At 45.2% G+C, this 23,105-nt stretch overlaps 1 protein-coding gene across 1 annotated transcript; it reads left to right on the top strand.

The window, feature by feature from the left end:
- Positions 1-5,908: 5,908 nt before the first annotated feature.
- On the top strand, positions 5,909-8,118 carry SP5 (Sp5 transcription factor). The gene is made up of 2 exons (XM_027636980.1): positions 5,909-6,438; positions 6,950-8,118. Exons 1-2 carry the CDS (start codon positions 6,388-6,390, stop codon positions 8,000-8,002), a joined length of 1,104 nt encoding a protein of 367 aa, XP_027492781.1. The 5' UTR covers positions 5,909-6,387; the 3' UTR covers positions 8,003-8,118.
- The last annotated feature ends 14,987 nt before the right edge of the window (positions 8,119-23,105 follow it).

Genomic DNA, 23,105 nt, shown 5'->3' with positions numbered 1-23,105 from the left:
CAGAATTGGAGGTGAATTTTTATTTGGGTAGTTAATGTAATTTATGCGTTTACCTATTTATGTGTTATTCTGCATTGCTTAAGACATCAATTTATGAAATGACACAGAAACATACTGTGCACTGCTTTCCTGAAAAGACTTTTCTGGCAGTCTACAGGAGCAGTGTTCACCTAGGGAGAGATAAGTAATTTCAAAATTGTAATTGAAGCTTTCCCCAGTCTTTCATGGGATCCTGGGCCTGTGGTACCAGCCAAGAAGACTGGCATTTTTTAAAAAAAACTCTCTTAATTTAGAAATTTTTTTTCTAGGTCCCTTTCAAAAACTCTTCCCCTGTTGGGGGACACTCACCTATGTCATAGTTGATAGGCACGGAAGAGGGTCTTTCACTGATATGTATGTATTACTGGAACAACCTACCTTAAAGGCATTATACAGAGAGGGTCTTCAGATTATATTTCTTGGTGTGAAGAAAGTATCTCTTACCTAACATACCTTCAATGCCAGTCATGTCCCATATCTGTGTCCCTGTTTTGACCCTTACAATCCAGCTACTGGGCTTTTTCCTCCTGTCTCTATTTTTTTCCCCAGCTAAGGTGGAGTTGTTGAAGAGTTTGTATAGAGCACTTGCATTTTATAAGAAAGATTATGCATTTTTTTATACATTCTTGTTCAGTAGTCCTTGAAGAATGTATTATTTCAAAAGTGATTTTTGAAATATTGAAAAATATCGTCATCAGAAAATACTTAATCTTTTCTACACCAAAATATTCTAAAATTACAGCACAAGTTCATTAAATAACAGGTGTATTTTTACAGTGTGGGATTAATCCATTCAGCCAAATCAATAGCAATGTGGCAGCCATATGATCATCCAATATTTATGTGTAGATTGAACAGTGATCTTTCTGAATAAACTTTCTGCTGTTTCCAGTTCTAACACAGTATAGACACAGACAGATGTTTAATTTGTCAATAAATATACTAAGCAACTAAAATTAATTACCATGAGACCCAGTTTTTAGATAATATACTCTCTGCAGTTAGGAGGCAAATAACAATGTAATTAATTGCCTTTTCATTCCATATTGAATAATTGCAATGCAAAAAAAAAGAATAGCTATACATTTCTATAGTCATAAAATTAAAGGTTCCCATCCAATCTTCCTCAAACAAATGCATTCCATCAAAAATATAGAGGCTTTTTTAACCTCATGTTTCCCCAAGTGAGAGGACAAGCAGGGCGCACACAGCAGATCCTTTTCAGCTGCTCACCAGAGTCTTGGCTTGCTTTCTGTTTTATAGAAGTCCATTTCTAGCTATTAGAGTTGTGACAAAAATGCAGCCATGTGTCCCAGACACAGAAAGGCATTTCCAGAGAATTTGAAACGGTCATGTTGAACTAAAAAGTAACCCAGGCATTCCAGGTGGAGCCAAGAATAACACTTTCAATATTGTTATGATTAAGAGTCTGACTCTTTTTTAGAGTATGGAAGCAAGGGAAGGAAGTATATCCAAAAATGTTCACCAATGTTCCCTAAGACAGGAGGAGGAGTCACAAAGGGCCAGCCAAGGAAGGAGCTGATGAATACATTAAGATATTTAAACCTTTGACTACAGGCAGTAAAACTTTGTGAGGCATAAAATTTGTTCTACTTTTCTGAAAGGGCAGCTCAAATTTCAGAAGTTTGGGAAATCCTCTATTCATCTTTGTGAAATCCACACCTAGACTGGGAAATGTTGAGGCAAGGCTTTAAATCCTAAGTATGCCTTTATATGTGCCGATCTTGTCTAGGGTCTTGTGTTTTTCCTGTATGCAAAGAAAAAAGCAGGGGACACCATAGCAGTTTTTAATCTTTCTTTTTATCTGCATCTACTGATGTTCAGATTGCACTTTGTGAACTGGTGACTCCTCCTATTATGCCCATCATGTTGCCTACTGTAAAAATGTGAATATGCTGAAGTAAATAAAAATAAAATGAATGGCACATAACTCAGAACTGCTGGCAGTGTATGCACACTGGCTTGGAACTGTATACCTAGGTTAGTTTACCTTCTTGTGAAACTTCTTGCTGTTGTGGATAGGTGATTTCTGTTAATAAGTCTTTAAACCAGGCAGAATGAGGGATGGTGTGAAGACACTGCCTTTTTGAGCAAGCTTATTAAAGCCTTTTCAGGTTTAAATTCTGCCACCTCTCATGGGTGACTTGACCATGAGGCTTGACTAAGTGTTAATACAGCTGTTCACTTAAAAATGATCCTATTTCTGATTCTTTGTCACAATTGCTAAAGAACAGTATTTCTTTGAAGGCAACCAATCCCCAAGTTGGGGGCAGGCAAGTTGCCAGAGCCCATCCAGGCTTCCAAGGTTATTCATGGCAATGCTGGAAGATAGAGCTGAGGGACTGGGGGGATCACAGGAGGAACAGGGGATTGCGAAGGTCTTTGGAGGGACTATGGATGCCATGAGAGGACGTGGCTGTGGCAGTGTGAGCCATCACTGGGACAGGCTCTGGGGTGGGGTCCAGGATGAGGTACTCAGGGCCCAGGAGGCAGAGGCACAGCAGAAACCATGGAGGTGACCACTGGGACACAAGTAGCCGTTATTCCCAAGTCTTTTTTTCTCTACTACCTGCATTCAAACCAAGGTCCACAGAGCCCTGCTTGGTGGTACTCAGGGATACCTGAATTTGAAAAGATCTTGATTTTGACAACACCTGTCTGTGAAAATGGTGATGGTGACTCATGGTTTATGTCCACTGTGTTTAAGTTGACAGTAGCCACCCAGCCCAGCACAGCCTGAGCCCCTCTGGCCCTGGGGGTGGTAGGGGTCTCGCCGTAGCAGGCAGGGACCTGTGGAGGCAGCGGGGCTATGCGAGCCGGGTCCCTTGCGCCTCAGCCCCGTGGCCGGAGCAATTCAGGCTCCAGCTCCTCTTGCATTCGGGCCGCCGTGCTCCCCCCGGGGCTGCCGCTGCCGCCCCGGCGGGCCGGAGCGCCGCTCCCTCCAGCCCCTACATCAGGTAGGGACCGGCCTCCTTCGTTGCGGGCCAAAGCGGGGCTGCAGAGGCGAAATCCCCGCCGGCATGTGCCTGCCAGCGCCACACTCTGAGCTGCCCCTGGCTCGGCTGCACCGCCGGGAGCTTCCCCCACCCACCGCCGACGCTGCGCCGCCTCCCGCGCTGCAACTCATCTCTAGTGTCCCTTTGCTTTACAGTAGGATGTAGCAGCAGCCCATTTCTCATGGAAATAGTGCTTTGTGTAACTGAATTGACATTTGGCCTTGATACCTGTATCTCCTGATAACTGAAACAAATTTCTAAAATAAATATTGTACTTTGATCTTCCAGCCCTGCATTTTTAATGACAGCTCTGAACATCACTTCATTAAGAATACATTTCAGGAGACTGAAATGCTCCGAGTTTGAACACTAATTATTTGTACAGAAAATTATGACTGCAGCGTTTCATTTTTCAGCCCATTGGTTTCTTCCAGAAATTAGAATTTATTCTCGATTTTTAAGCAATGTGCCTTCTTGGATGCAGATTTATGGCATTTGTATTGTGGCATCTGTATAGAAACTTATCCAGCTTTCCACTAACTCTTTTGTAACGTGACAGATCGTTTTGGTTCATCGAAATATCTGGGGAAATAAGGTACTTTAAAGACTGAGGGGAACCTCGAGGTGTTCAGTGTCTCCTGAGCTACCTACCCACTCTCATTTCGTTTAGAAACATTGTTCGGAGTATTCTCCTAGCAATTATTAGGTAAAACGAATTAACAAAAATCGAGGTAGGAGTTAAATCGGGCATCTCGCAGGACTTCGAGGTTGGCATAAGTTTGGGGATACAGAAGTTTAGGGACAACTCAAGTGCGAGCTCCGTCGTTTCGCTTGTCCAGCGGTTATTGCTTCAGAGAGCAGAGGTGCGGGTCGGGCTCCCCGCGTTGGGATTCCTCCTCGGCTCTGGCTGCCCTGGCTGCAGCTCAGCCGGGGGGGGACAATGAGTGCGCTCCTGCCCCGGTGCGGCTCCAGTGGCGCGGCTGGAGCTTGCCCAGTGAGCCCGGGCCACCCGACGGCTGCGGGCGGGAGTCGAGGCTGTGCCTGTGTGCGCTGCTGGCCGGGGCTCGCTGCAGTTCCCCGATTCCCGCCATGTCCCGGCTCAGCCCCCGGAGGATCGCGCACCGGCGGTGCTGGGAGGTGTTTGTGTGCGGTGGGTGGAGGTGCCGGACCGTGCGAGTCCTGCACCCTCGCAGGGAGATAGGAAGCCTCGTGCCCTGCTGGGGGCTACTGCCGGGCCGCTGGGTCCTGCAGCGGCGGCGAGCCTCGCCTCGATGCATTAGTGCCTGGTAAAAGCGCTGGGTGCGGGGCCCTTCTCTCCCTGTTGCCGACCAGGTGAAGCGGTTACCTGGCAAATTGGAAGAGCCTGATGAGGCTGCAGCGTAGAGGATCAGTGTTACACGAGGTCGAGCTTTTACTTCTCCCTAGAACTCAATATGGAGCCGTGGGAGAGGACTTGGCATTTTAATCCCTTCAAAGAAACCGATCTAATTCAAGCCCTACAAGTCTTGAAAGTCTTTGAGCGGACGGTGATTGTTTCCACAGGAAAGGCAGATAAAGATCTCTGTGTGCTGGCGTTTAAAGAGACTTCAGTGGCGGTGCGAATACAATTGAACCCAGCGACTGCGGGGAGGATCGAGTTACCTGTGCAAACAGCTCCGGAGGACCAGAGCCAGCCGGCATCTGCCCGAAAGGGCACCCCCACCCTCTCAGGACGGAGATGAACGTCCTCGTTTGGTACTTGACCAAGCAGGCCAGCGTTGCGGTTGGCCTCGGAGCAGATGGGGAAGCGGCGAGGAGAGGAGCGCGTTTCCAGGGCCCCCGGCGGAGCGCGGAGCTGAGCGAGCCCGCGGAGGAGCGCGGGGCCCCGCCTGCCCTTCGCGGGGCGGCACAGCGCGAAGGGTCCCGCCAGCTCTGCGGCCCACTGAGCGCAGCAGCCGGCGGTGGCGGCAAGCTGCGACCCAGATGTGCCTGGTGCTGGTTAGAGGGTCAATAGCCTCACACATGGTCCAACGCAAAGAAGGTTGGATCCTTCATACACACACGCATAGACACGTATAGACAGAGGCCGAAAGGTGCGAGGTGAGGGAGCAAGAGCGCTTCGGGCCGAGTTAGACTTTGTGGCAGGAGGTGGGCGAGCGAGTGAGGCTGAGACCAGGTAGCATCGTCGGTGTTCCCGAGGAGCCCCCGACCCGCGCTCGCCCCCGGCGCAGGCAGGCCGGCTCAGCAGGCCCGCCAGGAGAGACTCCGGTCTTCATTTAAAGGAACTACGTCTTTCATACCCGACTGCCGCTAGGGAAGAGGAAACTTTTCCCTTCGGTTTCCCGGCTGCCCGGTTTGTCGGTGTCTGTCTGCGGGAGCGCTTGCAGCCTGTGGCAGCCCGCCGCCCCTCCCCGGGCCCGGCTGGGCGCCTCGCCTGGCCCCGCGCCAGGCGGGGGCTCCCGGTAACAAGGGGGCAGTGCTGGCGGAGCGAAGCGAAACAAACCCCGCTACCAGAGGAGAAAATGCGCAGTTATTTGCGGAGTCATATCGAGGGCATATCCCTTCAGCCTCGGGGGAAGGGTGGGCGGAGGGAGGGAGCGGGGAGGAACCACCGACAATTACTCCAGGGAAGTTTTACGGCTGGGATCGACCAGCCCCGATCAGGTGAACTCGCTGTGTTCTGTTACTTTGGGTCATTAAACACTATCAGAGGGATCCGGAGGCAGATTTGTCGAGCGATAACAGACACGTTGTCACTTTAGGGCTCTGCCACAAATCCTTAATTGCCAAAAAAAAAAAAAAGAAAAGGAGGGGGGAATCCAGTGTCTTGCACATCCAAGGCGAGGGTCTCTAGGCGGTAAGGGGTCCTTTGATCAAGAAAATCCAATTATTTGTGTATATACATTTCCCACATAGTGATTACTTCATTAATTGTCCCGCCTTTATCTCCTCCCTTCCCATCCCCCCTAATAATCAGTTCTTTTATCCAGACCAACAAACACACCATAGGAGCTTTGTGGATTCAAAGGATTTGCTTTCGCTTCTGAAAGAGCCGCTATTCTTTGATGATTGGGTAGCGGCAAACTTCAAAGCCATAAATCTTCCCTCTGACTGGTTGGCGGCCCAGCAAAGTCCTTATCAAATTCTTGGAGGTGATCCTGGCGCAGTCAGACAGTCCGCGGAGATCGCGCAGCGCGGGGGGGTGGGACGCGCACGGAGGCGAAGAGATCAGAAGGAACGGGAGAGAAGAGGGGGAGAGAGAAGGAAACTGGGCAGCTTCTCGTCTTCCCCTCGGCGTCCTCATGCCTCGGCAGTGCCCCGGCGCCTTCCCCTCGCCCCGGGCGCAGTAGCCATGGCCGCGGTGGCCGTCCTCCGGAACGACTCCCTCCAGGCTTTCCTCCAGGTCAGTACCCGCGCCCGGTGCGGCTCACGGGGCGCCGTGTCCCGCGGTTGTGACCCGCGTTGCGCGGGAGCAGCCGGCCGCAGCCGCCCCCCTCCTGGGGCTTCACCCCGCGGGCGGCCCGCAGAGGTAGGTGGCGACCTCCGCGGGAGTGAGGAGGCCGGGCCGGCAACTTCCCTCTCCCACCAGCAGCCCGGCAGTAATTCCGCACAGTGGTCCGTGGCAAGGAGGTTGAGGGGCACGGGGGCTGGCCCCTGCCCACAGCAGCCGCTTCCCCGGCCCAGGAGCGGTGGCGGGGCCGGCTGCACCGGTCTCTGGGCGGGGCGGGGGGGCCGGGCCCGTCCTGCCCGCTGGGCGCGCGTTGTTTTCGGAAAGTTTGCCGGCCATGCGGGAGCGGCGGGGCGAGCCCGTCGGCGCACGGGCAGCGGCGCGGGAAGTTTCCCGCGGGTCGGTGGCGGCGGGCGGCGAGTAACGGGCTCTCTTCCCTCTTTCCATCCCTCCCGTTCCTGCGCAGGACCGCACCCCCAGCGCCTCCCCAGACTTGGCCAAGCACTCGCCCCTGGCTCTTCTGGCCGCTACCTGTAGCCGGATCGGACAGCCGGGCGCAGCGCCCTCGGATTTCCTGCCGGTCTCCTACGACCCGACACTGGGATCCCCCTCTAGGATCTTCCATCCGTGGAGCGGTGAGATGCCGGCGCACTCCCCAGGGGGGCTGCCGCCGCCGCATCCCAGCCTGGGACTGACCCCTCAGAAGAACCACCTGCAGCCCTCCTTCGGGGGGTCGCACGAACTGCCCCTCACCCCCCCGGCCGACCCCTCCTACCCTTACGAGTTCTCCCCCGTCAAGATGCTGCCCTCCTCCATGGCCGCCCTGCCGTCCAGCTGTCCGCCCGCCTACGTCCCCTACGCCGCCCAGGCCGCCCTACCGCCCGGGTACTCCAACCTGCTGCCGCCCGCCCAGCCCTGCCGGCAGCTGTCGCCCAACCCGCCGCCCGAGGACATCCCCTGGTGGAGCATCCAGCAGGCCAGTGCTCCGGGCGGCTGCGGCCACCGCTTCCCCGCGGCCGCGGCGCTGCCGCGGAGCCTGGTGCTGGGGCACTCGGACTTCGCCCAGTACCAGACGCAGATCGCCGCCCTGCTGCAGACCAAGTCTCCCCTGGCGGCCACGGCCAGGAGGTGCCGCCGCTGCCGCTGCCCCAACTGCCAGTCGGCCGCGGGCAGCGCCCCGGAGGCGGAGCCGGGCAAGAAGAAACAGCACATCTGCCACATCCCCGGCTGCGGAAAGGTGTACGGCAAGACCTCGCACCTGAAGGCGCACCTACGCTGGCACACGGGCGAGCGGCCCTTCGTCTGCAACTGGCTCTTCTGCGGGAAGAGCTTCACCCGCTCCGACGAGCTGCAGCGGCACCTGCGGACTCACACGGGCGAGAAGCGCTTCGTCTGCCCCGAGTGCGGGAAGCGCTTCATGCGCAGCGACCACCTGGCCAAGCACGTCAAGACACACCAGAACAAGAAGCTGAAGGCGGCGGCGGACGGCGTCAAGCGGGAGGACAGCCGCGACGTGTGACCGCCGCCATCGGCCCGGGACCGCCGGCGGCCGCCGCCCCTGCGGGCCGAGCCGAGCCGCGGCGGGTCCCGGGCTGGGGGTGCCCCGCCGCCGGGGGCAGGGCGGCGGCGGGGAGGGCGACCGGTTCTCGGACTCGCATCGGGCCCGGCGAGCAGGACCTCGGCTGCGGGCGGTCTGCACGGACCCTCAGGCCCGGGACTGGCCGCTCCTAGGGCCCCGGGACCGTCCCGGGACAAGTGCCCGTCCCGCCCCGGAGCGCGGCTGAGCGGAGGCCGCGGGCGCTGGGCAGAGAGCGGGGTCGGCCTGGCCCGGCCGCGGGAGTCGAGGCTTATGGGCACCCGGGGGTGAGGTGGCAGCGTCGGTGTGGCCGCGCTAGGGCCCGGCCCTCCGTGCTTTCAGGGTAAAAGACTGAAGTTTTGTGTACAGGTTATTTAATAGTTACGTTTGAATACGCGTGTTCCCCTCCGTCCTCGGCCCCGCGCGGGGACCAGCATGAGATGTTTCTGTAAAGCGACCCGCGACCGCAGCGTGAAATAAACACGTTCACACCGGGGTCAGCAGGGACGGTCCCACCGCGTCGGTCTCGTTTAATCCTCTCCTGGGCCCCTTCCCGCCATTCCCCGCTGGGGCGGCGAGTCGGGTCCGGCTCCGGCTCCATCGTGGCGGCCGAGCCGAGCCCAGCGCACTGTGACCTGAGAGCTGCTCGTGGTAAACACCTTTAAAATCCCCATAGCTGCTTCGGACCGGCCTGCCTGTTGGCTTTGGTTGGTGGGTTTGGGTTTTTTTTTTAATTATTGTCAGTATTTTGTTTCCTACGCATGAAGGTGAGAGAGAAAAGAGAAATGCATGGTGCCAATACTGGGGGTGAATGTACAGGTCAAGTTGTGCAGACTGGGATACAGACCGAGCAGAGGTGGGCAGCAGTCAGTGTCAATGCACATCTTGTGCACTGTGGCCTGTTCTTAGAGAGGTCCAGGCCACAGGGCCAGTCATAAGCAGCCATTCCTGGCCTGAAGTCATCTGTGGCACATCAGAGCCAAAAATGCTTCCCAGATACTAACATTCCATAAAACTGCAGACTATAAGGGTGAGATATTTGTTACCCTGCTAGTAGGATGAAGTGGCAGTCAGTGTCCTGCAGAGGGGCAGATACTTGGCCCAAAACTGTTTAAAAGTACCTGTTAGATGGTGACAGCTTTTAGGGTTCCTTATCTCTCACTAGGCATCACGTAAGTATGAGTTTAGGCATATTTCTTTTAAAATAATGACCTTTTTTACTGCAATGAGTTCCCTATTTATTTTTTTAACTGAAATCTGTATAGCAAAACAAATGAGCAACCTGGTCAGTAATTTGCAAAACTTTGCATTTTAACATAGAGAATATGTTATTTGCTCCTCATATTTTTACAAAGTCGACTTAATTTTCTGATTACCTAATGAGACAGTGAAATAAAAAGTGCCTTTGAAACTTCAGCAGGACTGATCTGGAACCATTCAGCTTCAGGTGAGATCCTCTGGCGGCGGTTGTCAAACAAGCTTTGGCACAACCGTATTGATAGAGATACTCTTTGCCATGGATTTCTGAATCAAGAAAAAACACAGCTTGATAAATGTTTGTGATGACAGGATGTGTAAAACTGATGAGTTTGTATGTATGTCAAATACTGCCAAGAATCTATTCTCTCAGGGAATAATGAGATGAAACAATACCAAAAGAACCCTCATATCTGAAATAATGAGAAGTTAATGGACAGTTACTGTGGTACAGCTCCTTAACAATATTTTAATGTTTATGATTCTAAATTAATTTCCCACACCATATTCTTAGGGTCAGCTTACTAAATTAATAACCAAACAGTTATCTTCTTTACTATTGAAGAATCTTCTATAATCTGTCCTTTATAGAAAACCTTGTGAGAAATATGTTTAGCTTCATTAGTTAGCATTCCTTTGCCAAAGATTTAGGCTCTAGAAGCATGTTATTGAGGGATATTAAGTAGAAGATACCTTTAGTGTTCCAGATTGAGCGACAGCAAGGCAGGAAATAACTAATGGAACTGATCCAAAAGTTCTTAGTCAAAAAAGTCTTTGAGACAAAAGCACATCCCATTTGCTACTGATGTAGGATTTAAATATTTAATCAGGAATAACAATGTTTCTGCTTTTTAAAATGTTTCATGGCATACAGTGACAACCTACTCCCTTTCTTTGATATTAAGTTACATTAAGACTGTAGAGTTAGAGAACTTAGGACTTCTTTATAAGAGAGTTTGTTTCACTAAATAGTCTTTCAGTTCCCTGTTTGGATTGGAACCACTTAAAATGGACAGTAGTGGAAAGTGCCTTTGTTGGTGGCAGTACAGAAGAAACAACAGAGTACAAAAGGTGTCTTACAAGATAGAATAATTGCCACATGGTAGTGGCCTTTCACTGCTAAGTAAGTGCCAAGATCAAGATGAAGTATTAGTGTGAGCTGAAGCAATGTATTAGATAGTTTCTGCTGTGAGTTTAGCCTGACTAAGAACTAGAGAACTGCTCCTCTTAGAGCAGGTGTAACTAGCAGAAAATAGCCTGGTAATCGTAGATGTGATGATTTCTAAGCTGGACCATTATGGAAAGATTTTTCTCCAGTTGGAAGACAGACTGAATTTGCCCAGCATATGTGTGTGGTCTAGCCAGGCTATTTTAGGTTCTTCTTCATTTTGCAAGACACAACTTGTACTGAAATCCTGAAAGTTTTACCATTCACTTAAGTGTGAGCCTGCAAGTAATTCGGGTTTTAAGCAAAAGACCATCGCCCAGGCAGTACCAGCACCATGTCAAGGGAGTGGTGGTATCTGATTTAAAAAAAACCCAAAACGGTGGCATGTTGTAGCCTATACACCTTGTATATCTGTGTAATGACCAAATTACAGCATGAAAGTGCACAGGTTAAAAATACATATGGTCAAAATTAGTTAAAAACTTGTCATGAGAGAGAGATGCATTTAAGTGAAAACCGTAGTATCAAATGATAATGAAAATCTTAATCTATGAGAACAGCACACACCAAAAAAAAGGCAGAAAATTGGGACTTAGGAAGCAAGATAAGTAAAAGTAAAAGTTTAGAATATTAAAAAAATACTTAAGGAAACATTATTTCTCCATAAAGCTTTTAAATAGTTCATTGGAAAAAGAGGGTATATCCATCATAGCTGTTTCATATTCATCTGTAAATAGCTAAATCCTATGATAGCTTTTCAATTGAAATCATTAAACCTCTTTAGTAGTATGGCATTTAAATATACATATGACCTTTCAAATGTATGGGTAGAGCATTACAAAAATATATTGCTTACATCTCAAGAATTTATTTCTAGTTGGCAAATTGCACTCTATAATAAAATTAACTTTTAATTTTGCATTCACAAAATATATTTTATACTTTTAGCTGTTTCCAATCAACTAGAACAGCTGTTCATTTTATAAAATTAAATGATTAATATTCTTCTTAATTATAAATTTTGAGTACATATGCTGTTCAAGGTCAATTCATTTCCTGATTTTAAAACTTAAATGTCATTGGTATAATAGATGTATCATATAAACTAATTCATCTTGTGGTTAATTCATATTAATTAATCTCAACTAAAAAATGGGATATGGTTAAAAATGGAATTTGGTCTGTTTTCTGTGTTGAAAAGTGGTTTTCACACTTGGGCAAACTTCTAAGCAGAGAACATTTAGAAAAAAAACCTACCAACATTGTTCTTCATATAGTTTTGGGGTTTTTAATGTGTTGTTAATCAAATTATTTTTAGTTAAGGGCCAAATAGAATAAGACTTTCACCTGAGAGAAGGTTGCAGAATTCACCTTTTGGTCCTGACTGACCAGATTTTCATTGCAATAATCCAACAAATTTATACAGTTATGTTTTCTATCTCCCCAACTGCTATTATAGAAAAGGTAAGATAATTTTTTTTTAAACTATATTGGGAGATGTCTTTCCCAACACCATCGTTGTGTAATTTTTTCTTCCATACTAGATTATAGATGTAATCTTTGAAAGAAATATTTAATGTATTACTTGCAGATTTTGACAGATTGCATTTTAAAGTAACTACAACTTAACTATTTCAGTTTGTAAATTTTCATATCTAATATTAGTCTTGATTACTCAAGAAACAGGGAATATAAAATGCTCATGTCTTGAAACTCTTAGATGAAAGGTACCTTTTACTGTTCAGTGATATTCAATGACTTTAGCGACCACTCAGAAGTTCATAAATAGGGCAAATTTGTATCTCTCTGCAAGTAGTTTCACAATTATCAAGGCACTTTTAAATATTTTTAATATTCTCATAGTGAGTGGTAAGAAACAAAAGTATAATTCCCAGCTTATTGTCAGATCTTATGGTTTGCTATAGTATCTTTTTTTTCTCTGTTATAGTTTTTCCAGTTATTTCACACTTTTTATGAGAGTCTTGTGAATCCTGTGGCAAAGATGTGGGGTCTGCTGTTCTGGCACATGACAGAGTCAACTCAAAGACCTTTTTAAAAATACTTACCAAACAAGATCCCTAAATCTTCAAGACTGCTGAGTTTTCCTCCAAAGAGATTACTTTGCAGGTACCTTCAATAGCTTTTCATTTAAATATTGTCTAAGCCACTGAGGACCTGGAAGTGTTCAACAACCAGCAAGCCTCACTCTTGTCAGGTAAGTGTTAATGTGCAGCATAGAGAAGAAGGATCTAAGGCCCTTGGCTGATTGAAGGAATAGTCTTGACCAGAGAAAATTAGTAGATGTATGTGTAATTCAAAGGGTCTTTTAAATAAGTTTATGGGTTTTATTCCCTGCTAATATTTACTCCCAGTTGATTTGAAGTCACAGATGTTTCATTATGGGTAATGAAAACCAGAGAAAACATGTATTTTGACCCTGTGAATGTAACAAGTCAGTGAGAGATTACTGGTAGTGAGATTTGACCTATAACCTGGAGGCCACTGATGCAGTTTTTCTTCTCATAATCTCTTAATTTCTTTTGTGTCATACATTTACTTAAACACACACAAAATCCCATCATGTCCCTGACCCAGGTTAACAAGAGCCCAACGTGAGGCTGCGCACAGAGGCTGTGTGCTCACTGAGCAGGGTTATGGATATCCACTCAAGGGCATGTAGGTACACAGTAGGTCTCCATCTCCTCTGCAGGTGACTGTGCTGCAATGCACTGAAGTCAGTGGCCAGGACCTCCTGAAGGAGTGGTAAGTTTGTACGACGGTGTGAACTAAGTCACTATTCTCTGAACAATTTGAGTGCAGAGGCCTTGTACAGAGTGTCTGTATATGTTCGGATTTCTCCATTAGTAGTAGGTACAATTTACTGTTCAGTGATATTCAGTAATTTTAGCAAACCACTCAGAATTCCACAAATAGGGAAAATTTGTGAAATTGTGTACGTAACTGCACAATTATAGAGGCACTTTTAAATGAGCCTTGTACCAAGGTAGCTCATCTTAACCTCCCTTCTCTGGGGTATCAGCCATGGACTTTTTTGGCCATTGATGCCAATACTGAGCAAGTAACTGGCTTTAGGCAACATCCTACTTTGCCCTTCCTGCCAACCTGTCCCATCATAAAATGCAATCCTTTTTTACATTTGTAATTTCCTGTCGCCGCTGAATCACGAACATTTACCATGGCAGTGACTGAGATGTCCTGAACTGGGTATTACATCACCATAACATTTAGTATGGAGGAATGATGAACCATTGGGGGAAAAATGAAAAATAACCCCCCCCTTTTTTTATAAGATACTTATATTCAAAATGAAAAATAATATTCAAACGCCTTTAACTGATATTTTTCACAACTTAAAAGTTTCTGTTTGCAAATACCAATGACACCAGCTTCAGCAGTGTGTACCTATATGTTTGTATTTTTAAAAGGTAAGGTTGTCTGCAAAACCAATGTATTCTTATTATCTGTAGGTCCCTCTTCTTATAATAGTACTGAGCTGTTTAAACAACATTCCAGTATTAATCTGTATACTACTCAAAAACATTTTTCACTTTCCTTTTTAACATGAACCAGACATCACAGAGCACACTTTCAAAACAGACTCTAATTATAAAGCAAGTTAAAAGAAATTTTATTAGCCAAAGCCCATATCTTCACTTGGGGTCATATCCCACATGCTTTTTTTCAGGGTCAGGTGGTGTGCCTGTGATCTCCACATGCAGATCTCTCATCTATATGGAAAGGAGATGTCGGTCACATTCCCCCTATTTCATACAGCTCTCCACAAGTCTAGGATCCACGTGTGAAGAAGAGAAAGGAAAATGCACACTATCCATTCATCAAAGATCGGACAGGAAAGATAACATAGCCTGAGAATGTCAGGTGGTCTCAGCTATTGTATGTTAATACCAAAGGAGTGTGTACATGACTTCATTTCTTCCCCTCACACCTAAATAATTAGCTTTCCTTCTGAGCAGGAATAGTGGTGGTGCTTTGCTTTTGTTGAATCCTGCAAGAACAGCCAAACACTTGACATCTGCTTACTTTACATGTCATAAAACATTGCTTGTGCACCTTAGTAGCCCAGTATAGGAAGCCCGTTCTTTGCAGCATTACCCGACCCTTCAGCAATGTGGCTCCCCTGCCTTCTTACTGTTAATTTACTCTGAAAGAACTGAAAGAGTTTTAAGCAACCAAAGATTATACTTTTATATTTTCCAAAATATTAACCAAATCTTCTTATGTGCCTACATGAGGCCTAAGGCTATGTCTGAGCTTCTTAATAAAATGCTTAAATAAATTGTATAATGACACTGAGAAGCTACTTGCACAGTGCTGTAATCAAAGCTGTGTTCAGTGCCTGAATAGTTAAGTTACAGAGAGCAGAACCGTGAGCAATCCTGTTAAGGGAAGTAGGTTCTCTGTAACACTCTTTAAAACTGCACCTGAACACTGAAACTGTAACTCTGCTACCCCAATGGGATCATGAATATACAAAGAACAACACTAAACATGCTCAGCACATCCTGGCAGTCTACAGGGAAGTGGGTTTTCTTCATCAGAGGAAGGGCTTGTTAAATGTTTTTCCCACAACAGTGGAGAAAAGGGGTTCATGGATCTGAAGATCATTATGCTTCTGTCAAGCAGGAGGGTGAGGTAGAAGGCAAAGCAGCTAGGTAACCTTTCCTTTTCATGTGCCAGCTTTGCTTGCATTCACAACTATCAACACTAGGAAGGAGTCCTTTCTGCTTCCTGGTTGAAGAGGGGGAGGCACAATACCCAAGAATTTTTAGAAGCTTTTAGCTGCTTCACTTTCCTCAGTTTCCCTACACAACTTAGGAGAATTTGTGGTATAACCCAAAGTTTTCTTCAGGGTGCTCCAGGATGCAGCTGTTGCATTGCCTTCATGGGGTTTGCTCTCTCCCCACATGAAGAATGTTTCCTAAGCTAAATACAGTGATTGCAAAGTGCTGGATTCACTGAGACTTAAATGTGGGAATTGCCTTCGAGTTCTACCGTTCAATTATTTTTCTCATTAGAACCACACTTGTAATCTGCTGAGAAATATTAAATATTAAAGAGTCAGTAAAGCAGAATAGTATCTTACATTAAAATAATTCCTCATAACATGCCTAAGTACTTCAGAATATCCTTTGTCTTTTTATTTTATGTATTCATTCATGCTAGACTTAATTTAGAATAGGTGTCAGGTATCAGCTATAGTACTGAGATCTAGATTCTGATCTAGATGTTGGAACATCTGACGCTTAGTGAGCATGTTCAAGAAAGGGGAAGGAGGAGGGTAAGTTTAAGCCTGATTTTAATAAGCTACAGCAATTAGATGTTTTGAATACTCAGAATGATGTATTAGAATTATACAATTATTTGGTTTGTTTGATTGCTTTTCAATACACTTGAGAACCATCTCCTAATTAAGATACACACACTATCAAAGATGAAAAACTTAGATGATGGTAAAAACAATTAGAATGATGATGTAGGCTTAGATTCCCCATGGTTCTTGTACAGATCTGCAAGACAGCATAGAGTATGGGCACATGGAATTTATTGTCTCTGCACAAGGTCCAGAAACAGCTGCAGCATTTGTGTGCCCTACAGGGACATGAGCCACCCCAGCGCAGGTGTGAAGCGCTGGGACATGGCTCTGTTTTCCCTGAGTTGTCTGGGTATGCTCTGACAACAGGAACTTTACTCTTCAAGGGAACTGCTGCAGTTACCTACTGCCCCTGGTTAAGGAGTTGTTCCTCTCTGTCTGGGGATAATAATATTGGGGCACTGCAGCCCTTATCCTGCTCCCAAAGCCAGACTGTTAGATCACAGCACGGCCTCTACCTGTGGAGCATATGGCAGCTATGTGTTAATTATTTGTTAATTATCTATTTCAGTTTAGAAAACATTCCTTCCTATTTAAAAGGTATAAGAGAAAAGCATAGCATACAACAAAGCACATTTTATGAAATAGAATCTAAGATAAATGATCCAACCAAGATTCAGCTACAGGTGTGCCTCACCTCTTTAAAACTAATAGACTATGTAATATACCATCTTTAATATGTCCCGAATGTATTGCTCTTGATCTCAAAAGCAGTAAGTGCAGCCTCTCTCATGAAATCATGCTGTAGAAATACCACCTCAATGCCACATGCAAAACATTAATCAAAGCAACCAAACCTCTTGACTTGCGACTGATTCCACAGCATTTTTTAGAGTGATACCATTTTCTCTATCATCATTTATTCAAAAAGGTAAATCAAAAGCATAAAATAGTCTCATCTGAGTTTTTGCCTGCAGGAGATGTTCTTCTCATTGGTTAAGCCATGAAGTCTTATGTCAGTCAAAGACAGACTAAGTGGCCGACCTGACTTTTTGTTCTCCTTTTCCATGTGCAGAATTTCCATATTCTCATGCACTGGTTACAATCCAGTCATAAAATAAGCATTTTTAAAAAGAGAATATTTGTCTTCCGCAGCTTGGCTGTCATAAAGGGATACTTTTTTTTTAGAAAGCTGCAACATTTTTTTAAATTGCTGATCAGAAATCCAATCCCCTATTAATCCTAACAAAGTAATCTGAATATATCAATAATGCTTGTTAGTGTGAGATGCATTAAGAGCTATATTAATTATGATTAATACCAAGGATTTTGAATATGTGAATTCTACAAATAAATTCTAAAATTTTTGTGTGTAAAGTCACACTTTTTTCCCATTTTGGCTTTTATCAAGTTTATGTTCATTTAAAATAGGTCATTAGGAATTCACTTTCAACTAGATTGCAATAAGCAACACTTCGTCTGAAAAGGTTTACAAAGTGATTGGGTCAGCCCTGAAGACCTGCCCAGGGATAGGTGGCATGTCAACACAGGTAATGCCCCAAAGGTTTTGTGGCAACAGAAGAGCGTGATTAGGATCACATCTTCCCACCTCCAGCTTTCAGGCCTCAGTAATTAGGTTTGTATTAACACCTCTCCACCAAGTTTCGGGTTTTTCTAACTTCTCTGAAGGGCTCTGATTCATCCCTCTGGGGTCAAAGTACTTTATCCACTCTGCTGTAATGCTCTCAGGGAAGACCTCACAGTATCCCAGCTACATCTGTTTAAAATCATTTCAGTGCCTTTAGGGGGGTGTGTGTGTAAGGCTATAAGGGAGCTGCACGTAGTCCTGGAGCCAACCACATAATCATTAGGGAGTCCCAGAATGCAGGAAGAGCCTCTGCTACACGTGGTTTCCTTTGGCAAACAGGAATGGAGGTGCTTGAAATGGTTTTCTCAGGGAAATGGTAAACATAATGGAGATGCACAACTATTGTGAGCCAGACCAAAGGTCTGTTTAACCTAGGAGCCTGTTTTCCAGTAACAGATGCTTAAGGAAAGTGGATTAAAAATAAGGCATATATAAAACAGACATTTCCCTTGGCATGGCCTCTCAGGTTCTGGGGAACAATGCTTCAGAAACTTCCTGAGCTGGAATCGCATTTTGGTTTTGTGCTTAATAGTCATAGATCGACTGATCCGTCGCAGATTTATCTCATCCCTTTATGGCTGGATTTACACTTTGTCGCTCTGAACATCCTTTGATAGTTGTTTGTGCGGCCGTGATGGCTTTATAACTGTTTCAGTGGTCCCTGGACGCCCCTTAAAACTGGGGAGTGGCGCAGAGCGATGCCTTTTCCCATTCTCCAGGCCGTTCCCTGCCGCGCAGTCTCGCACCGCGCTCCCCAGGCGCACAACCTGTGGCAGCCCCCCCTCTGATCCGAGCCGGCCCTTCCCGCCCGGAGCAGCCGCGGGATAGCGGCGTCCCGACCCCTCTTCCCCGGGCCAGGCGCTCCCGCACTGTAGGAGATCCCGCCCCGGCGGGACGGCGGCAGGTGCCGCCCGCCTTCCCCAGGGCCCTGCGGGTCCGGGCCCGAGGCAGCGCTGCTCCGCGGGGAAGCGCGGCCGGCGCGGGTCGGCGTCGGGACGCGGTGCCGCTGGAGCGCTTTCCTCAGGTGGGGCCGCCCTGCTGAGCGGGCGCTGCTCTGCTCTGAGACGGTGGTAGCTGTGGGGACTGGAGGAAATAAACCGGACGGGAATACTGGACATGTTTCAGATCTTTCAGCGGCAAATTGAAACTCGTATCACAGAATTGTAGGTCCAAGGTCCTTAACGGTTTTGTTGTTGGTTGTTTTTTTTTAAATGCACATGTCTATCAAGACTCCTAGCTTTTATTTCTGTAACATGGCCTGTTCATCTTTCACTGCAGTGGGATAAGCTCTGGTGGTGTCCAGGTTCTTTGTTTCTGAAGGCCAGATATGCACCAGCATTTCCATTTAGAGCTCTCTCCTCACAACTTGTCCCTAGGCTGTACAATGTCACTCTATGAGAAGCTGGTTGTGTGAAGTCCAGGGAAGATTTTCTCCCGTTAGTAGAAAACTTCGGAGTTAAAGGAGTGAGTTGGAATATATGGCTTTACTGCTTTCCAAACCTTTTTATTGTATGCCTGTACATAAAAACTGTGATTAGACAAGCAGATAGTCTTGAATTCTATCTTGTCCCTTTATTGCATCATACAAAAAGATGAAAATGGTTAAGATGTTAACATCTGAAAAGTGATAGCCCTTCTCATACTTTATTTTTCTTGGGATAAATGAAACTGGTGAGTTTCCCATGTGCTTCAGATGATGAATATTTGTTGCAAGAGACATGTTTCAGTGTTTGGAGTCTGTGCTACCTAGACCAGATTAAATACTTACTGCTCTCTTTTTTTAATTAGCTTCTTCTAATTTAGTTGCTTGTTCCTACTCTTGAGCCAGCCCCTGCAATGTGTCTTTAAACCAGATCTACCTGGTATGAGTCAGCTGTAAAATAACCTACCTGGGGCAGCAGGAGGGAGTACTGGGTCTCACCAGTGCCCAACGTACAAGAAGTAAAAGCAGGTGAGAACAAGGCAAGGGCAAAAGCAGCAGCCATGTGCTGGTGCTGCCAGCTTTTGGAGCTTGTAGTATGTGGAGCAACTCTTAAGTATAGGCAGAGTTATAGGCATACATTAAGAAGTCTGCAAATCATCTATGCTGAGCTGCCATGGTTGTTTTAGTGGCCTCTTCTACCTATTGTCAGAAGAGTAAGAAGGATCACATCTGGGGTGTTGATGAGATATCTGAATTTCAGCCACTTCCTCAGGTGGTTGCATTGTTTTCTGCCTGTCTCTTCACTCCACTGAAAGCCCCTCTGCTCCCTCCTTGCGAGACCCCACATGGAGTGCTGTGTCCAGTTCTGGGTCCCCAGCAAAAGAAGGATGTGAACCTGTGGAGTGAGTCCAGAGGAGGCTGCAAAGATGATGAGGGGGCTGGAGCACTGTCTGTTCAGCCTGGAGAAGGCTCCAACGGAGACCTTAGAGCACCTTCCAGTACCTAAAGGGGCCTACAAGAAAGCTGGAGAGGAACTTTTTGCAAGGGCATGAATGGAAAGGACAAGGGGTAATAGGTTCAAACTAAAAGAGGGTAGGTTTAGATCAAATGTTAGGAAGAAATTCTCTACACTGAGGGTGGTGAGGCACTAGCACAGATTGCCCAAAGAAGTTGTAGATGCCCCATCCCTGGAAGGTGTTCAAGGCCAGGCTGGATGGGGCTTTGAGTAACCTGGTCTAAGGAAAGGTATCACTGCCAATGGCAGAGTGGTTGAAACTAGATGATTTTTAAGGTCTCTTCCAATCCAAACCTTTCTATGATTCTATAAATACACACAATACTGAAGCAACTTGCTACTCAAGACCTCTTTCTGCTCCTCATTAACTTAAAGGAAAAACTTTCTCTGACTCTTAAAGAAGTTTCTGGCCCTGCAATGGAATTCAAACATAAAACATCATGCTTCCCTTACAGCTGTTTGCCTTCTGTGAGGGGAGGCCAAAACCCAGCAAGAAAACACAGCTTGCTTTAGCTGCTTCAAAGTGAGAGAACAGCAAGGGGAAAACATTTATAAATGCCGGTACTGGCAAGGAGAGCAGAGAGGCATTGGTCTGTTGCTTTCAAGGATGAACAGCTACTGCATGTTGAGGAATTCTGTTTTTTATTATAGAGCTCCTGAGCTTCTAATCTGTATGCTATAGGAAAACTAATGTATCCTTCAGACTGACCACAAAATAGATAGCTTTATTTTTGACCAAAGAAGTTACAGACTTTTTTGTTGAATGTTCTTAGTAGTTTTTTTGCATGACTACTGTGTCACATGCCCTTTCAACCTAAGATTAAAGGAAAAACAGCTGACTCTGTTTATAGGAGCCTTCAGATCTCTACTGGACTTTATGTGGATATGGTCACAAAATGCGTTTTAAAATTATTTCTTTATGTTTTATTTTATTTTTCAGGTTTTTGGAACACCAGGAGTGATCAGTCCGGTTGTGTTTTCTTATGAGGTATCTGTCACAACAGATAATGTGGCAGTATTTTTAAGTAAGAGTTTCTAATCTCCAAGTCTATTATTAAAACATTGGAAAATGTGTTTGGTATTAAGCTATAATAGCATAATTAGTATATTTTAATAACTAATATTTTGATTTTGATTTTTATCAGCTTTTTAAAAATATTATAATATTTGTATCTTGTCTTTTGTGTGGCCAGGCAGACCCTGCCTAAAACTATAAGTGGCATTGTAGTGTGGTCCACGCGGTTTAGAGTGTAGATTGACATGTCCACTGAAAAATTGCTTTGGCAAGAGTACCCTACTTGAGATATCTATCATGATAACGTGTCACCTCACAGGTCCCAAATAAAAGATCAAATCTTTTCAAGACCTCATTCCGATGTTAAATGTATAACTATAAATACTGTATTTCAGATTTAAAATTACTTTGCACTATTTTTGTATGTTCAAGTATGCATTTTAAACATTTATTGTCTCACATAAAATAATCATGTATCTTTTTTCCATTCACTGATCCTTAAACTTTAAAATAGTTTCTCTGTGTTTTCTTGTAAAAAACACTTTTTGCTAAGGATATCTTAGGAAAGAAAGAAAACCTCACCCGACTCAGAAGTTCAGCACACAATAGATATTTAGTACATGTAATTTGTTCTCTATACAGTTGTCACATACAACAAGGCATTCAAGATTGAAGACTCCAGTTAAAAATACCTTTTAAATTTTAACTTACATTTGACCGTTTCTACATAAAACAATTACGAGCATATACTCTCAGAATTACACAACCAGCCTTGTAAGCTTCTGTAAGTTGTATTTACCAGCCACAGTCTCTAGAATGTGTATATATGGTCAAAAAACATAAATGTAGGTTATTCTAAAAATTTTGAGCAGAGATTTTGTACTAATAGCAATGCACAGTGAGGTACATATAGAAAATCTAATGCTGTTAAGAATAAAATCCCACATTAATATTTCCAATGTGTTTTATATGATGGTGTCTTAGCTTGTAACTACTGGGGTGGTACTTCAATTTTTGCTACCTTTACACTTGTCCTACAGACTATTTTCTTCTATGATCATGAATCATCTCATAGACAAATCTGTTTTTAAGTACATGGAAACTTTAACAATGTAATGCTAACTTTGTTAAGGTTAATTAAAAATAAAAATTGCAAAAAGGAGATAATTTACATGTAAATATTATGCTAAAAGTAGTGTGCCAGCTGTTTAGATGAACTTAATCCAGAGACATCAGTAATTGACAAGGCAAGAAAAGAAAGACACATCTTGGTGACGAAAGTTTTTAGAAAGCCTTCACTGTATAAAGCCATTGGTTATACTGATCTGGGAAAGTCTGTTTATAGATGGTAGTGCCATTACAGCCACCATTTATTTGTAAAAGCTTTTCCCCCATATTGTGTGTTAAGGTGATATTTGAGTTTTTCATATAGTAGTATGCGGCAATATATTATATTTGCACTTAAAATGTTCCTGCTTTAGGTTTTGTAATTTATGCCTAATACCTGGAGCAAATAAAATTAATAGTTTTGTTTGTTTACTGTGATTTGCAGGATATTACTCCATGACAAGGTTACATTGACCTATCATTTCATGCATCAGCAGTTCTTCTATTGCACTGATTTGATCAAGCCTAGTGGATAAAAGACGAGCAATCCACCCAGTGGACCAAATTAGAATTATAATAAAAAGTGCACATTCTGAAGGGCAAAGTAGGTTAAGTATGGTACTTACTGCTCTGGACATAATTTTTGTGATGTGTCAAATTTTAACCTCTTTTGTTCCAACTTCTGCATTCGGATTTCGATTTTATGTAGTTGTGGAGGTGATACTGTAGCTACAGCTGAAGAAAAAACATTTTTTGTAGCCACTGGAGGGTGTTTGGAGGTTAGGTACTTGGGAAAGTGCAATGCATCTCTTTGAATTCACACTTCTTTCTGGATGTACAGCTCTAAATACTGCTACTGCTCCTCATATTGAAGAACTTCACCATTTTACAGTCATAAAATGCCAAACAACCCTTCGTAGTTATGTGGTTTGGGATCTGCTAGACAGAGGAAAAGGGGTTGCATGGCCTACAGCTTCACTCTGTTTCTAGAGTTATCTTGTTCCCACTTGCTCTCCTTGAATGTCAACAATAGCTCAGTGAATCAGGAGGGGCTGTATCC

This window comes from Corapipo altera, unplaced genomic scaffold (genome assembly GCF_003945725.1).
Source record: "Corapipo altera isolate COAL_440 unplaced genomic scaffold, ASM394572v1 45, whole genome shotgun sequence".
NCBI classification, from domain to species: domain Eukaryota; kingdom Metazoa; phylum Chordata; class Aves; order Passeriformes; family Pipridae; genus Corapipo; species Corapipo altera.
This window is presented reverse-complemented; position numbering and strand designations above follow the sequence as displayed.

Excerpts from the sequence above, each read along its gene's own strand:
- SP5 (XM_027636980.1), top strand. The coding sequence starts at position 6,388 with ATGGCCGCGGTGGCCGTCCTCCGGAACGACTCCCTCCAGGCTTTCCTC. Across the intron at positions 6,439-6,949 it reads CCCTCCAGGCTTTCCTCCAG|GACCGCACCCCCAGCGCCTC; the intron begins GTCAGTACCCGC and ends GTTCCTGCGCAG.